The sequence below is a fragment of the Taeniopygia guttata genome, chromosome 9, assembly GCF_048771995.1.
Source record: "Taeniopygia guttata chromosome 9, bTaeGut7.mat, whole genome shotgun sequence".
NCBI classification, from domain to species: Eukaryota; Metazoa; Chordata; class Aves; order Passeriformes; family Estrildidae; genus Taeniopygia; species Taeniopygia guttata.
Genome location: NC_133034.1, coordinates 9,056,464 through 9,073,938, shown reverse-complemented (window position 1 = coordinate 9,073,938; position 17,475 = coordinate 9,056,464). Strand labels below are relative to the sequence as shown.

General features: G+C 37.9%; 1 protein-coding gene across 5 annotated transcripts in view; it reads right to left on the bottom strand.

The window, feature by feature from the left end:
- The window catches only part of ACSL3 (acyl-CoA synthetase long chain family member 3), a 51,189-nt gene that overhangs the window by 17,289 nt on the left and 16,425 nt on the right, over positions 1-17,475 (bottom strand). For all 5 annotated transcript variants that reach the window (XM_030280346.4, XM_030280345.4, XM_072933166.1 and 2 more), the window contains 4 exons: positions 13,508-13,929; positions 6,951-7,128; positions 1,726-1,835; positions 375-513 (listed from right to left, as the gene is read on the bottom strand). In XM_030280346.4, coding sequence (XP_030136206.1) covers positions 375-513; positions 1,726-1,835; positions 6,951-7,128; positions 13,508-13,858 — 778 coding nt within the window. In that variant the 5' untranslated portion in view covers positions 13,859-13,929. The remainder of the gene's footprint in view (positions 1-374; positions 514-1,725; positions 1,836-6,950; positions 7,129-13,507; positions 13,930-17,475) is intronic.

Sequence of the window (17,475 nt, the reverse complement as noted above, 5' to 3'; positions counted from 1 at the left end):
GATTTCTTTTGTTATAAAATACACAATGATTTTCCTTCTGTGCCCTGAATAATCTGGTTTTAATATGTCTAATCATAAGAATGCTTTTTAAGTTTGTATCCTGAATTAATTGCTTATCCTAAAAACTATCCTTCCACTTGATTGTGGAGTCAGTTTTTACTCTGTTGAAAAACAAAAAACAAACTTACACCCCCAAAATCCAACCACCCACAACCAAAACAAAACAACAAAAAATCACACAGATTTTATTTACAGGAAGAGGAGATCAGCAAAGGTTAACTCTACATTATTTTGAAATCTACAGTTTCTTCAAGTTTACTCAATGGGGTCAAATTAGGGCACCAAAAGAGATGGTCTGAAGAGGAAGAACCTACCGGTGTCTGCCTTGGCCCCCATGGCTTGCACAGATGCCATGGTGTGAACAATGACACCCTTGGGGAACTCTGACCACGTTGTGGGTTTGCCATCCACTGTAATTATATGTCGCAGTAGTGGAACTTGAGAAACAATTTCCTGTGAAAATGAAAAATCAGTTCAGAAATTAAAAATTCCTTCTCTGCCAGGCAGTAAAAAAGCCAAAACCAAGAAAAAAAAGCTCCATGCTATCTGCTGTATACTTTTTAAAAAGCACTAACATAAAACATCTCAGAGTTTTAAAGGATAAACCTTCCAAGCTCGAATAGCTGCAAAGCTTGAAGTTTACCATTTTTAAGTCCAAAAACTTCTCCAAACATTTACTGATTCGTATTTTATTTCATGAAAACCCTACAAATAAGACTGCAGTGATTTGCAGATATAATTGACTTTCCCTTCCCATAGAACACTGAGAGAAATTGGAGATACTGAGTTCACAATAATTCTTAGGTTACTCCTTGGTTATTATGCTATTTAAAATAAGCAACAGCTAGCAAAAATATTGAAAATCACTAGTTAAGCATTTCAAGCAAAACATGAGTTCAAAGACATTTATCAGTGTTTTCATGGAAGAAGAGAAGATCATCACCTATAGCAGACCAAATACATTCTCTCACTGCAAGCTGAAATAAATGTGCATGGCATAGATACTGTCATTGTAATAACTTCTTTTTACAATTTGGGAAGTTCTCATTCAAATTTCCACAACAGCACAGTTTTTCATTAAAACAATTGCCTTATCTGAAAGGTCCAGTTTCCCCAAAACACACAATGGTGAAACTCATGCAGATTAGTTGTTCCACTTGGGTATTCCATCAGGGTCAGTAAGTCAAAAAAGTTCTTTGACTGTGCTAGTGTTTAGTGAGCTTTTTCTCCTCCTGCATGGAAAAACATCTCTAACTCTTTAAACCCCCATCTTTAGACATAAAAACCATTCTCTGATGGGAAAACATCTGATAATAAGCCAGGAGCATGATCACAGCTCTTTATACATTGTTCTTCCCATTGTTACATTTATAGGCACTAAATCCAACACGAAACCACAGCAGTTTCTTGTAAAGGTGTTTTTCCAGGCAGCACTCCAGCTCTGCAATACTGCAAATTGCTCATTCTCCACTCACTGAGCAGCCTAAAACCCACTGAAAGCACACTACCACTTTCTGTACATGAAGACAGACACATAAATTTTCTTCCAAAAGTGTCTGCCTTATGGAAAGGCAATAAATCATTGCTCTGTAAAATGGAACCAGACCATTTAATAATGGTGAACAGACACACTGCAAAGAGATAGCCAAAGAACAGTTTTCTGACCTTCAATTTTGTTTGCATCAGCTCTTTACTAGTAATGATGGTGGTCACCTCTGTTTCGTTCAGCCCATGAACTATTGCTGGGCCTCCCAGCGTGGCGTACAGAGTAACAACTGAAACACAAAACGGGAAATGGTCAGTCCCTAGGTTACATTTTCAAGTATAGTTTACAAAAGTGAACTGAGATTAATCTATTCCAACTTAGGCAACAGAGTAAAAATATTTCTCAACTCAAAGATGGGACAGTTTTGAATTCAAAAAGCCTCTTAACAGCTGAATTTAAATACAGTGTGATCTTCAGTTACTCCTAGAAGGCAGAATGAACAACCATTCTCTATGTGACTGTTTACTCTTTTCCAAGGTCTAATTAGAGGTCCCAAAACCACATCACCTTATGAAATTCTCCTGGATCCAGGCTCATACTGTCACTGCTTTTACCATGTGAAAAGTAGGCAAGCCTTCTCAGTTTAATCACTGTGTAACATTCCTCTTGCACACAGGAAAGAAGCAGCTCTCATCCATGTGACTTCTTTTTCCAGAATTCACATTCTCTGTTACTAACCTTTTACAATTGACTACTAATAACAAATTATTACAGCATGGCAATATGTGTCATCAGCAGAGAATTCTCACACTCAGGAATAAATCTGTGACTAGCCTGTTCTGACATTTGTTTAAAATAATGTAATAAAGGTTTAATCATCACACTCATTAGACCTTGAATTGACATCACAAGAATCATACAGAATAGCAGGAAAGAAAATATTTAGAAAATTGACTATAAGAAAAATAGTTTCCTGTTTGTAAGGTCAGCTCATTAGTGAGTGTGTTACAAAATGATTTCATATTAACATCTTTAAAATAATATTTAATTTCCTGGCATTATCAATGGAACTGAATGACAAGAGACCAAAAGAGACTAGGGAAAAAAAAGACAGCTCAAAATTGCAGAGAAGCATTGCTCTCAAAAAAAATTTCTATTTTCCAAGCAGAACACTAAACAGGGACCTCTCATAAAAGCTCTGAGATCAATCAACACAATTCATAATTATAATATCTTTGCTGGGAGTTTTGTCACAACAGGTATCAGAATATATTCTGCTTTTTAGTCTATATATAGCTAAATATTTAAAGAATATAATTATGAAAATAAGACACCCCATTGTACATTAAAACTGTAATCACTGCAGCAAATATTAAAAACTAAAATGAAATAAAGTTCTGTTGTATTCTAAGATTTTTATTTTAGTATTTTAAATCTAAGGAGTTACTAACCCGAAACAATTCAAAAGCAGTCTTCTTACACTGAAAAGTAAATAGTTTTCCTCTACTTATTTTTTTCTTGTTAAAGCAGCCCATCATAGCTCAGAACTGTTGCAGGGCAAATGCACATGCACTGTGTTTTCTTTAATTTGGTGGGAGCAAAGTCCAGAAGAGTGCCTCTCCTCGTTCCCACGAGCTCTCTCTGCTTACTGCAGTGACCCCTGTTATATAAACATGTAGCAGAAATTCAGCTGCCCCAAGCCAACGAGCAGAATTGAGCTGACAACACCGCCCAGAAGGCAAAGCATCATCTCAGGAATAACCATGGGGGTACTTAATTACTCATCTGCAAATAAGTACATTAAGACAGAGCTATATGATAGAGGTAAAGGGAAAGAGAGACCATTTATACGATTGTGCACTGATGTTATGGAGAGAGCAAAACTGAGCAATGACTCATCTCTGAAATTCTCCACACTGGCATCTAAAACTTTTTCAGGCAAATCCAAAAGTTTTGATAGTTTTTTCTCTCCTCATTCTCTTAAGAATGTACTGAAAAGGGATTATTTTGTATTCACCTTTATACATGCAATAGTACAAATGAGTCTTTGTTATCTGACCAAAGGCTTGACAAAAAGAAAACCCCCAACACCACTAAATTTGCCAGCTCATAGAAGACAAAACCTTACCCTAGAGAAACAAATAGAGCTTTACAATTTTTTTCAAGGTACCTGGAATGTTAAACAGTATTTCAACACCTATCGTACATCAAGAATAAAAAGCAAAATGAACCTTTAAAGGCTTCAGCCAAATTAATTCTGACCAAACCACCTCTGCTCAAGCGTGATTGAAAAATGAAACCTAAGTTCTCCTATTCCACCATTTGGGTATGCCCTTGTGTGTTTTATCTGCCTACTCTGGTGAAGAGCTGTTCACACACATGAAGAGGTACTTAGGAAGAAAATCTGTTTTCATGTTAGTGCTACTTCTTCTGTCTGATCTAGCAATTCCACTCTACCTCCTGGAAATATAAGACTTAGAGAACTTCAGAAAAAGTCACATTTAAACCAAGCAAGTATTTCTAACCGTAAAATAAATTGTTTGTGCAAGTAATCCATAACAAACATGACTTTCCTAATTTTAATTTTGTAGTGCAAAAGGCATTCTTTCCAACACAATGTACGAAGTAGATGAACCTGCTCTGTTGACACCAGCTCTGGGCCCACTCCATCAGACTGAACACATTCCACATTTAGAAAAAATATCCCAACACCCCCATAGCAGTTAGCTGGTATCAAACCTGCACACTGAAAAATGCTAGCAGCACAAGCCATTTAGCAATGTCTTGCCACTATAACTGTTTCAACATCATCTGAATCTTCCAATTTGTCCTGCAAGCTGCCTGTGAACACTGCAAGCTCTCTCTTCATCTGCCAGCACAAGTCAGCCAAGTTCACAGAAGATGACACAGCTTAGATGCTGAACACCACGTCAGAGTGTGTGCCGAGGCACGTCGCAGCAAGGAGATTTAAAGCACTAATCCAGCAACCCAAAAACACACACATACCATTCTGCTCACAACATCCAGCCCCCAGCTCAGATTTCTCCCCACAAATTACAAATCTCCCTAGGATTTGTAAATGTGCTTCAGTTCCAAAGGAAAAAAAAGTTATACAGGCCCTTGCATTTTATTCCCAGGATAGCCACTAGGAATCTGACAGATCCCAAAAGTGATAAAAAGGAACTGCCACAGAGACATGTAGTTTAAAATCAGCACAGGAATCTTATCTGAGAATAGTTTGTGCAGGTCTCTGCTCTGGTAGGCAGGTCAGCAGCATTTACTCACTGAAGAACCAACCAAACACTTCACCAATTTAGGTGTGAAGGCACATGCAAAGAGCACCTGCACACACCATCCATTGCAGCAGTGTTCAGAGCCATGGCCCATCTGGGTTTTATGGATCTCCAAGAATGAAGATTTCACAACCGTTCTTTGTTCCTGTTCTGATATAGAACCACCCTCACAATGAAGATGCTTGCCCTAATATGTAATCAAATTTTCCTGCCATTTAACTTGGGAATGTGGCCTGCAGTGGTATCAAAGCACACCTCTGTGAGCAGAGCCTAGCTCCATCTCCTCTGCATGCTCCCACTGGGTAGTGTCAGACAGCAACAAGATCTGAACTCACTCATCTTAATGCTGAACAGACCCCTCTCTGTCAGCCTCTACTCAGGTGTCACATTCTCCAACCCCTCCAGCACCTTGGCAGCCCTCCACTGGACTTGCTCCAGGATGTCAGCACCTTTTTTCCTAATAGGAAGCCCCAGTGCAGACACAGTAGTCCAGGCATGGTTCTAGCAGCTCCAGAGGAGAAGAGTCATTTCCCTGGACCTAGCTACTACACTGATGCTACCATCCAGGATGCTGCAGGCCTCCACTGCAAGAAGGTGCTGCAAAATCCTGGGTGCCTCAAGGGCCACCAGAACCCTCAGGTCCTTCCCTGCAAAGCTGCTCTCTCCAGCTGTCCCCCAGCCTATACTAGTGCATTCCAGCATGCACAGAGGAAATTTTAAGTGCCTTTACTGAATTCCATGAGGTTCCAGACAACCCACTTTTCCAGCTGACAGGCTGCTCTGCACACCAGCCCCACCCTCAAGTGTACTGGTTGCTTCCCCCCAGCATGCCACCAGCTGGGACCTCCTGTGTTTGCACTCTGCCCCATCATCCAGGCCTTCAATAAAGAAATTCAGCAGTATTGGAGTCACTGTCTGCCACTGAAGGCTGCCCACTAACTCTGCTCTGTGGCTTACAATCCTCGCAGCCAATGGTCCCTCTTACCCACCTTTGGTGGGTTTGGCTGCACAGGCACCACAGGAGGCCATGCCAAAGGCATTGCTACAGCCCCAGTACACAACATCCACCCTCTCCTTGTCCACAGACCAGCTGCCACACAAGGCAAGCAGGCTGACTTTGAAATGTTAAGGGCCAGCGCAGTGCACCTTGTCACCAACTCCATCCTTAACACTGAGAGACCAACACAGCAAAAGGTGCATGCAAAATAACCAGAGACAGGAGTAAAAACTTATGTAAATGGAAACTGCTACATACTCATCATCATGGTCTTCTCAAACTGAAATAGACTTGTGCTCAGAGCAAAGAGGGACTGTTTAAATATAATTAGAGTTGCTTCCAAAATCTGAAAAAAGTGTAATTGATAGACATCTTTAGTGTATCTAGGCAGGAAATCAGGAAATTCTGCACACCTGGCTTTTACAGCCCACTCTTACTGAAGGAGGGTAAATGTGGCACAGGAGGGAAAAGGTCAAAGCCTGTGAGGAACAGCAGTTCCTGGCATGTCCTGAGGGACAAGATGTGTCCCCCTGAGAGCATCACAGAAGCCAGCCAGGCTGGGCTTCGTTAGGTAAAGGACATATTAAGGAGTGATGATGAAACAGACATTTAAACAGCTATAGCACACTGAGACCAGCATTCAGTACATTCCTGACCAAGAAAAAAAGGCCAAACCAAAATCAAAATTGAAGAACTGACAAAATATTCAGATAAAACAAAACTTGCAGGCACAGATGAAGGTTTGACGTCAACTCCTGAAACTTAGTCAATGAATTCATGTGTGATTTTTGTTTGTTTGTTTTCAGAAACTTGGGAATCTGTACTGATTTGAGATGAAAAAAAATAAACCTCTTACAAATTCATTGAGCAAACTATACTTCCCAAAACTATTCTTTCCATCTGCCAATAGATAAAGGTTTCTCTAGTCACTAAAGCAAAAGGCTACCAAGTGCACAGTTTCTACCTTATGCAGTATTTTTTTATTTGAAAACTTTGATGTTCTATACAAAATCTAGATAAAGTTTTCTTAGTACATAAAGCAAAGCAAAAAAGAGGGTTTTTTCCTGACTGTGGGATTAAAAGCCATAAAAGCTTCAGGAAGACAGGTACTCACGCTGGTAGTTGCACATAAAGCAGGCCTGGGCTGCAATCATCCACTCAGCTCTGGTCTCACAGAAGATAGCAATGTTAGTCTTTGGCTGCTGACCCAAGACTGCTAAGCCATTTCCAAAATTAACAGCTTTAATGTATACATCTTCGTAAGAAAGCCATGTGTACTTGCCAAGGATGACCTAAGAAGAATAATAAAATCAATTTAGAAAATTAAAATCCTTAACACACGTCTTACTAGATCTTCACCCATGTGAAAAATCCACGGCTGTTTGAGTAACATGTGCTTGAATGGTAACAGCATTTTACCCAAGATAAAGATGATACTTTTTCTTGCCAAAAGCTACAGGGCCTGTGGAAGTTCCAACATAAATACCATATCACAATGCAACATCTCCATGCATGTTACCACCTCAGTTTCTATTTTCATAGAAGGGAAAGCATATGATTCCTCCCATCTTTTGTAGCGTCAGGAGCCCTCTGAAATACTGTTTGGTTATCTGGCCCACATACCTCCACTTTTTTAAAAAGTTTGGTTTATGTAAAGGATGGGAAGCACTAGTTAGCACAGTACATTCTCTGTATTTGCTTTCTTGGATATTTGAGCTACAATTCTACACAAATATGACACTCAGATGTTCATTTAAAAAATGGAAACTGGACTCCAGAAAGCAGTACATCCATGGGCCCTCAGTCAGAAATTGTGAAATACTTTTCCCTTTATTCTGAAATAAATGTCAAGGGGATGAACAGTAATAATTTTGCCTTTTTTTACTGTTAAACAAAAGCAGGACAGAAGACAGGATAGGAAATTACTGGCAAGCCTCAGTTCTGAGAAGTCATGTAGAATATATTAAGCAATCTCATTTTTCCATATGGGAAAGCTGGTGCACAGTAAAACCGGATTTGAATTTACAGGTCACTACCCAGATTTCTGTGTAGACTTGCACCTTGCAGTACTACTTCCTTACTGAATGACAGGCTATTTCATTGAGACCAACCCAGACATATTCATATGAAGGTGTTTTATACTGAAAATCAATATTTTAAATTATTATACCTACTTCTATTTATATAAGCACACTGTAAAGAATATGTCAGAAATGCTTGATTAAAAATTGTTTTTCAGAATTGTCAAAGCATTAGTAATAAATGCAAAGACTAAAAACAAACTAGAAAAAGCTAGAACTAGAAAAGCTCCTTCATTCTTTTTTCCATATTTCATTCATCAATGGGAACTAAGTTTCCAACTTTGGGCTGTCAAATCTAACAATTTTTGATATGTAACTACATTTCTAATGAGTCTGTATATCCACATCTGCTTCTTTAATAAAACATATTTTAAAAACTCAAACTCTAATAGAAAAATAAAATTTAGTACATTTCCTTTGTCAAGATACTTTTCCAAACTGTTTCATAGTTAAAATTAGTTGTAACCATGAGTTGTACCTACTACAGCTTCACTGCATATTGCTCATTAACTTACTTGTTTAGTAGGACAATCAGGCACATGTGTGGCTGCTTGAAATTTCACAAACATCCTTATGGGAAAATATCATTTAACAAACCCAACAAACAACATTTGTCAGTAACAGCAATATATAGCAATTCCACCAGAAAATACAGATTTCTCACACAAATATCTGCTCAGTTTTTCCTGGCTTATTGCCAGAAGCTCTGTTTTAGTGGCAAACAGGCTGTTTCAAACCCCAAAACCTTTCTGCAGCAGAAAGATCAGGCTGAAATGGCAGCATGTGGGGCAGGGGCTTGCTGTCACACCCCCCCGAGGGAGAGGGGGGACCTGGGAGTCCCTTTTTATTTCAACACAGCACTATATTTCTGGTTTGGAAAATTCTCACTGCTTCCAAAAAAAATATTGCACCTCTTCCTGTCAATTGAAATTTTGGTAATTTGGAATTTAAATTCCAATTTGGGATTTTTTTTTCCCCAAAGGCAGTATTTTTGGCAGATGGGGAAGTTCTTGACAAGCTCATCAGCTGAAAACAATTTATAGCAGTGACTTGGGCAATACCCTTTCCCTCATTATCCTCTGCCTACAGTGCAGCCTCAGGAAAACTGCTCACAAATAATTAGGCCAAGAAATACAAGCAGACTGTTGTTACTGTTTCTGGTAAATTTGCCAATCTATAAGAGGTTTTAGTAACTTCCACCACTTTCACTGAACTGGGGAACATAAATCAGCGAATGGCCAAAAATTAATTTCTCCAAATAATAATTGCGATTCTGCTTTTTCTCCCCTTTTTTATTCTCTTAAATAATTCATCTTAAGCTTGTTGACATGTAGTGAAAGACTACCTCATTGGTGCTTTCTTTTCTTAAAAGGGAAAAATCATTCCTAAGGATGTGTAGCACTGTTGGCTGTAGTTATTTATATAAAAATACATTTCTGAAGAACACTGATTTGAGAACTGATAAGACCTTTTTCAATGCAGTAATTTTGAGTTTTACTTTCCTACTGCCTTCCATATATTCAAATTCCAGTGTTCCTTCCCCATGACCAGTGTTTCTTTTCTATTCCATCCCTCTGACATTTATATTATATACACATTAGTGAATAACAGATACTCATATATACCTATTACTAAACTGGCTCTAAGTCCCTTTCTCCTGCATGTCTCTATCAGCAGGACACAGAGCAGGTTTATCTCATACTCCTCATGTTGGAGTGTGTCTCCAAACTCATTTCCCTTCTTGGCCTTGCCCTCAGTAGCTTTTGCTAACATTTTCCAATGTACTGTGCAAGAAAGACAAGGAGCTCGTGGACAGAGTCCACAAAGATGATGAGGGGTCTGGAGCATCTCTCTTGCAAGGAGAGACTGTGGGATCTGGGCCTGGTTAGTCTGGAGGAGACTGAGGAGATCTCGTTAATGCATACAAACGTCTCAAAGGGGTGCCAAGAGGATGGTGCCAGGCTCCTTTCAGTGGTGCCCAGTGATGTGACAAGAAGCAAAGGCCACAAACCAAAACATAAGCAGTTCTATTCCAACACGAGGAAGAACTTCTTTACATTGAGCATGGAGAGCACTGGAACAGCTGCCCAGGGGAGGTGTGGAGTCGCCCTCTCTGGAGACATTCCAAACCCACCTGGACAGGCTCCTGTGCCACCTGCTCTGGGTGACCCTGCCTGGGCAGGACGATCTCCAGCTGTCCCTTCCAACTCTAACAGTTCTGTGATCCTGTTTCTGCTGCCAACAGGTGGTAGGACTGGCATTAGGCACCATAATCCTTTAAACACTCACACACATTTACCTCCACAACTTACTTCTGCTTGATAACTCATGGAAAGAAAGTAACTATCCAAGAGCTGGCACAAGGGCGCAGGAAGTGAGCTTGAGCTCCGAGGAGAGCCCACAGAGAGCAGCCAGCAGAGCCTGCAGCCCTGGGGTTTGGCTGGGAACACAGCATTCCATAGGAAAACGCTGCCCTCTCCTGCTCCAGCCTTAAACTGCACGCTCAGTCTCACTGGCACGCTGCACAAAACACCAGGAAGCATCCAGACTAGGAAATCCAGGAAAGCAAAAACTAAACACCTAACATTTATTTTACCTGCATTTTAGAAACATATTAAAATTTTTAGTGCAAAGGTGTAATAAAACGTTCTTGATGAAGCTGCAGGCTCATGTAGAGTCATTAAACTACCTGATCTCAGTTATCTTTGAAGGTCTTCCTAAAAGTACCTTATAAGGTTTAAAGAACATTGACTATGATTTGGAAACCAGAGATCATGAATTAAATACCTCTTCCTGTAAACATATATTAAAAATAATACAAAGGAAGTTATTTGAAATGACAATTTTTGTCCTTTTTCAAATGAACACATGGATTGCAGCTGAATAGATCTCAAAACCCCTACCCTAACATACCACTTACATAGCAATCTATGGTTTTTAACATCATAAGTGACTCTCTTACTGCTCAATGACTTGGCATGGCAAGAACTTTCCTGAACCTTCACTTTAAGCTTCAGGATCAGCAATAATGAGTAAAGCTCTGAATTCCAAGAATTGCCCATGTGCTTGCTGATGCACCCAAGTCTCTCTGGCTTTAGATGCATCACCTTCCCCAACAAAGCTGTGTTTTCTTCTCCCCACTATGTCTTATTTATTATGTTCCCAGTAATGCTGTTCTTGGTTACCAACCCTTTTTAAAGCCAAGCAAGACAAACAAACAACCCCCAAAACAAACAGACATCTCTCTCATAAAATAAACCAATGAAAGAACACACACACAAAGCCAAATCGACATAACAACATAGATCAAAGCAGGCACCTAATGATATAACCTAAAACTGAGACGACACAAAATAATGAAGCTCATCTTTTCGGCATCATAAAATTTCAGCTGCGGTTAAATTAAGCCCCTTTTCCAATTAATTATACCTTTAATCTCAGAGGTATTTTCAACATTATTTTATACTGACTTAAATACATGGTTTATGAAATTAATTTTAGGTATGCGTGATACTGGAGAAGGAAATTGGAGAGTACACTGTAAAAGAACTAGAAGAACTTAACCATTTATGAATTACTATGAAATGCAACAAGTGCATAAGCAAGTATTTGTATTTTATTCACATCCACAAATTTCTGTGACTTTGGAATCTTGACATAAACAAATATTTTTGCAACAGTACATTACCATAAAAATTCAAGAAATTACAGATTATCTGAGATATCATTGTTTTCTCAATAAATTAATGGGCATACCTGATCTTAAAGATGTTAAGAAGCTCTAAATAATTTTAGCTACAAGTGAGAGGACACTTAGTTTTCCCAGTAATCAAAAGGTGAGTATTTTACTTTTATATATACACATCAATATATGTATTATAAAAATACACTGCAGCTCCTGTAAAGCATAGAAATAAGATGGATTATATCCAAGAACGAAACTTGTTATGCATCTTTTTGAAAGACTGCACCAAACCTCAGCAAACTGGATTTGCTAAAGGGAACCAGGCAATAAAAGGTTAAAAGGTGACTGGAATGAAAGAAATCCAAGGAAGGGAACCCTGACATTTAGAATAGACAAGGAATCTTGTGAAATGTTCTGATTTTCCTCACTTGCTAACACATGCTATGAGGAAACACTGTATTCCCTAACAGGAAAAAAAAAGTTTAAACGTGGACTTGTGTGATAATGCCACAACTTGGAACAAAGTAACAGGAGGGCAAGTCTTACCACAATGAACCTTTGTGTCAAGCTTAGACAAAATTACCTAACTTGGGTAGTTTCTAAGCCTAAATACCCACAAACAATTTAAGTGGATAAACAGAAACAACCTTCAGCTTTCCAATACTCGCAACGTTTCGCTTGCGTAATGGAAAAGGCTAAAACTCCTAAGTTCTTAAGTCTTACATTCAAAAATATGATTAAAAAACAGGGCACATGTTTTTATGTAAAAAACAAGAGAGCCAAAATTCTGATCTATTCTGATCTGTGCTCAGAAGCCATTGGCACAACATGAACTTTCTGTTTCTGTATAGGGTAATGAGGTAGCAAAATGTGCATCAAGCAAGAGTACATGTAACAATTCAACCCATTTCCTTCATACTACAAAATGACATCTAAAGAGAAGTTTCACTAACAATAAAGTTTGTATAAAGATTTTAACGGAATTAAACTTTGCCATATATTGTGATATTAACCAAATTCAATTTTAAACATACCCCTCTATCAAATTTAAAACTAGCAGCATGAAATTTTCTCCATCTGCACAGAAACTAATCTTAACTAAAAATTATCTGCTGTGGATTTAATAACTTCTAATACAGAAATGCAGAATTTTAACAGAGATGCACAAATATGAATATTCTGTTGCAGCATTCTGCCCTTCTTCAGGCAAAAGTGCATTTCTCAATGTATCTGAATAAATACAAAGCAGCAAATGACAATACAGGCTTGAAGCTTGAACATAATACATTATAAAAAGTCAGTCCCTTGAAACAACAGAGATGTTGTAAGATACTGAAATCACATCTCCCACACACACCAGGATTACAGATTAACAGAGGAGTTCACCTTAAAGGAGACTCAAAGAAAAAAAGCCTCTTCCAATAAAATCTGAGCAATCCTTTTCCTAACAAAAATTTCATTTAAGTCCTGAATTGCCTGGACAGAACACAAAATCCTTAAATTACAACTAAAGCTGCTGGAAAAGCACATCTGAGTACTGACATCTAGTAATTTTTGTATATTTATCCAATGACAATTCAGAATAACACAAAGGGAGACTTTTTAAAACTCACTTAAAGAAATCTTTAAAGCCACTTACATCACCAGACATACTTGTGATTTTTCTTTGACTGAAACCATAAATAGGATATCTATTCAAGAGTACAAAAACATTTAGATTTGGTTTAAATGCCAACTATTGAAAGATTGGGAATTAGATAATTTAATTCTTTTCACAGGTACTGAATCTAAGCAGAGAAATTTATTTTTTTCCCCAGCTTTGCTTTACTGAACTGCAAGTGCTGCATAAAAAAGTAAACATACTTTGGAAAAAAATTCTTGAAGGCAGACTGCAAAAAGACTTACCTTTTTAAAAACTTTTCCTGATGGCTGGATTTCATCTTCCTCTTTCAGAATTTCACGTGTTCCCAAGAGTTTTTTGTCCTTATATTTAGTTTTAGCGTATTTAAAGACTTTGTCGAGTGTATCACACCCAGGATATAAAACTGAAGCTAGGCAATGCAGACTGTTCACAGATCTGTATGCACCCCCAGGCTTGTTATTCACAGGTCTGGCTTTAACCTGCTTGGCTTTTTCTATAGCCTGCTTTGATCCTGAAAGTATGTACCATGGAATGTATGTTACAAGGGAGTACACCAGCACTATGAAGTTTATAAACTGTAAAAGAACAGGGTTGATGTTATGCTTCAACTTCATTTTTGCCGCTTGAGAATGTTACAAGAGACAGTTTGGAAACATGGATCAGCTAGACAGGGGTCCAGAAAGACCTGAAAAGAGAAAAGAAAAGGTTTGTAGTAAACTATCACTGTTGGCAGGGGGGCATTGTTAAACATGATATTACAATCCATATCCCAGTAGGTGTCTTTATGCAGGAGTTAGAAGTCTGAGCCCCAGACACAAATGAAAGCAGACACACAAGGTGGAACTGTTCCATTCCCCTTTAGCAGACTGCAGTACAATGACATGTGCATCACAGGTATTTATCTGAAAATGTTTTGTGATTATACAATTTAAAAGATCCCCTTCAACATCAGAGCACCTCCATGAGCACCTTGACGAGGAATCTCTACGACCTCTGACAGTGAATCACCAGCCTCCAAACAAACCCTAGGAACACAGGCAATGTCACCACTCTGCACATGGGAACCCTGACCATTAAGGATGTTGAAACGTTTCCCAAGTGCTGGACACACTGGGACACCCACCTGAGAGAAGGAAAGCTGTGTATGTGACAGACCTTTCCTGGTTTATTCTTAGGGACTTCCCATCAGTCCTATGATTTCAGTCTCAGAACCAGTATCCAATGAGCCCAGTTGTATCGATAAACATGAGCTAAGTAATATTGGCTAAATACCAGAAAAGAGCTTATAATTGTCCCCAAATTCCTAACAGCACAATGAAGAGATGAGTAACTTTTTCCAGAGTCCTTAATGATGCCAGGATATTCACTTTGTCTTTTTTTAAAGCATAATTTACTATATCCAATTACCACAATGATGATGCAACTTTCTAATAAAATCTACTGTTGAGTCATGAAATTATGTAATCTGTATAAAAGACTAAAAAGGTAAATCAACAAAATAACTGAAATCCCTATGGAAATCAGGGATGGTTGCCATAATGGCTAAAGATGAATTTCTGCAACAGTCAATAAGTCACTATATGAAAACCAGTGTTTTGTACATAATAAACTACAAATGCACTTCACTCAGTTAACCTTTCAAACGTATTGATACAACTTATTAAAAGCAGTATCATACATCAAGCAACTAATAATGTATACATAAGATGCACAGCTTTTGACAATTCTAAATTAAGTAATTTTTTATTCATGAGATGTATTACTCTGTGTTGATGTCTTATATTCTTTGACTTTTCTTCCATTAACTCTCTGAAAAGGACAGAAATTTGAGTTGAAAAAAGTAATGCTTCAATCATATAAGAACCTTCAGTAGTAATGGAAAGAAACCTTGCTTCATTAATCCTAGATCTGCAGTCATTTTGGGAATGGATCAATCCAGCATCCTTCATTTCTAGGATGAGATTCATTCCATCTTTCCCTGAAACATAAAACTTCCTAAAACTCCAAGCAAAAATATTTTATGACCATCTTTTCCCCTAACAAGCTGCTGTCATCTCACTGTTAACACTGCATCATTACAGTTTGAAGGAACAAAACAACATCAAAGTCTGTTCTGCAGAGCACCCTGAGGAAAATACTCAAATAAACCACAGGAGCTCTTCACAGTAGGAACTTACTGCAACAAGCAGCAGCAGAGGAAAGATTTAAAGTGTAAAAAAAATTAAATGGAAGTGTATATATTTTAGTTTTCAGATCAAAGGCAAAAAGCAGTGACAAACAGAAAAGAAACTTAAATAGGCTAAAGGGCAAATTCAGTAATCGCTTGAAGAGACTTATGTTCTTAGGCTGTCACTGAAGGATACTTAATGAAAATAATCATGAGCCAGCCAATCAGTTACTGCAGGCCAGAAAAAATATACTGGTGTTGATAGCAGCACAGAACAAGATGTTTAAAAGCTAAATCCAGAGTTCACACAACAAGAGTTTACCCATTTTTTACAAAATTTTATGTTGTACTATTATTTTGCCTGGCACAGTTCAGGAGATGAACATCTGTTTTCTCCTTATAAAGCTGGAGAACTTCTCTTTGCCTAAAAAGTAAAAACAGAATTTAACCAAACACTGCTACATATGAAAATCAAAGTAACTTATTTAATAGCTTTAGGCAAACTGTTCTCCAACAGTTCTCCAAATAAATTCCCTATCTGACAAATAGTCAAGGCTGTTAAAATAATATTCTCTCTGGTTTTCATAACTTTCCTTGGTTAGAGAGGCACTGAACCATTCCAGAACAGCAGCCTCCCATCTCATTTTACAGTTAGTTATCCCCAACAGCTTTATTCTTTCCTCAGAAGGAGAGAGGAACCTTTTCCACTATTTCTACAACCATGCCAAAGTGTCACATCAAGCTGTCTCTTCTGGCTCACCCTTGCATAATAACCCCCAAACCTGGAAATCTTTGCTTTGAATTGCAAACATGAATTGTGCTTTGCTCACCATTTCATAAAAGGCTGCATTGCAAGAAAAGTCTAAGGAACACTCCAACAGGACAGATTAAAGGGAAATATCTTGGACTGTCCCCTGGCTCAGAAAAGCCATGCTTGTGCTCTAGAACTCTGCTCTGATGTACATCTAATAAATTGCTAACCATTTCAGTAGCTCCTTCACAAAAGTGAGGCTATTACAAGTCATCTATTGAAAACAGTTTATTTTAAAAATTATTTTTTTCCACTCAAAATGTAATGTTTTTAACATTAAAAATTATATTTTGCAAATGAAATTTCCTGTCTTACAGGCCAAGTAAGATTCCATTTTTTTAGGAGATAGAAAACTTTAGCAAGAGAGAGAGCTCGGGTGCCAAGTCTTAGCAATGGATTTCAGACTGTGATATTTACAGAGTATCTATGCTTGTAACTAATTGTAATTACCATTGTAATTGGGCATGGGAAAAGTGTTCCAAAAAGTTATTTTTGGAACAAGAATGAAATATACATTCCAGTAGGTTCATTAGAAGAATAAGCTCCAGGATCTTTGTGGGATGATGGTTCTAAGGAGAGCTGAGCCATGACACAAAGAAAGTTCCTTGATGGCAATATAAAGGCTCCCTCTCTTTTTTTGTGTAACTGAAGAGCAGAAGTTGCATTTTAACTCATCATTTTGTTTATTTCTTTGCTATGTTGTTGAAGAGGTAAATACCAGGTAAACAAAGGAGATGCAGTTTAAAATGCCTTTGTGCCCAACAGATTCATAACTGCCATTCCCAAGAGTACATCTAAGTCAGCTAAATGGATCACTAAACATTCAATTAAAAAACCATTTTGACGGCAATGTAGAAGCAAACTCTACCCTGACTTGAGGCTGGAGTGCTAGATGCAAGGCAATTATGTTTTACAGCAAGCAAAACCAATGCAGCTGAGCATGACAGTACATTTTCTGTTGATTTTCTTTCCTTATACAAAAGGTCATTTAACCTCCATTAAGAAAATCACTTTTAATGACAATATGAAAGAACAACACTGTTTTCATTAAAATACAATGCTTGCTCATGCATTCTTCTCAATAACAATTATTATTTCAAACCTTTAATGTATGCTATTTTAAAAACTCAAAATGAAAATACATTATTAAAAATCAACTTGCAGAACAAATCTAAAAATTAGACGTTTTAGTGAAATTTTCAATGTTATATCAGATCTGGAAGGCCTAAAATGGAAGCAATGTTTGCTGTTTA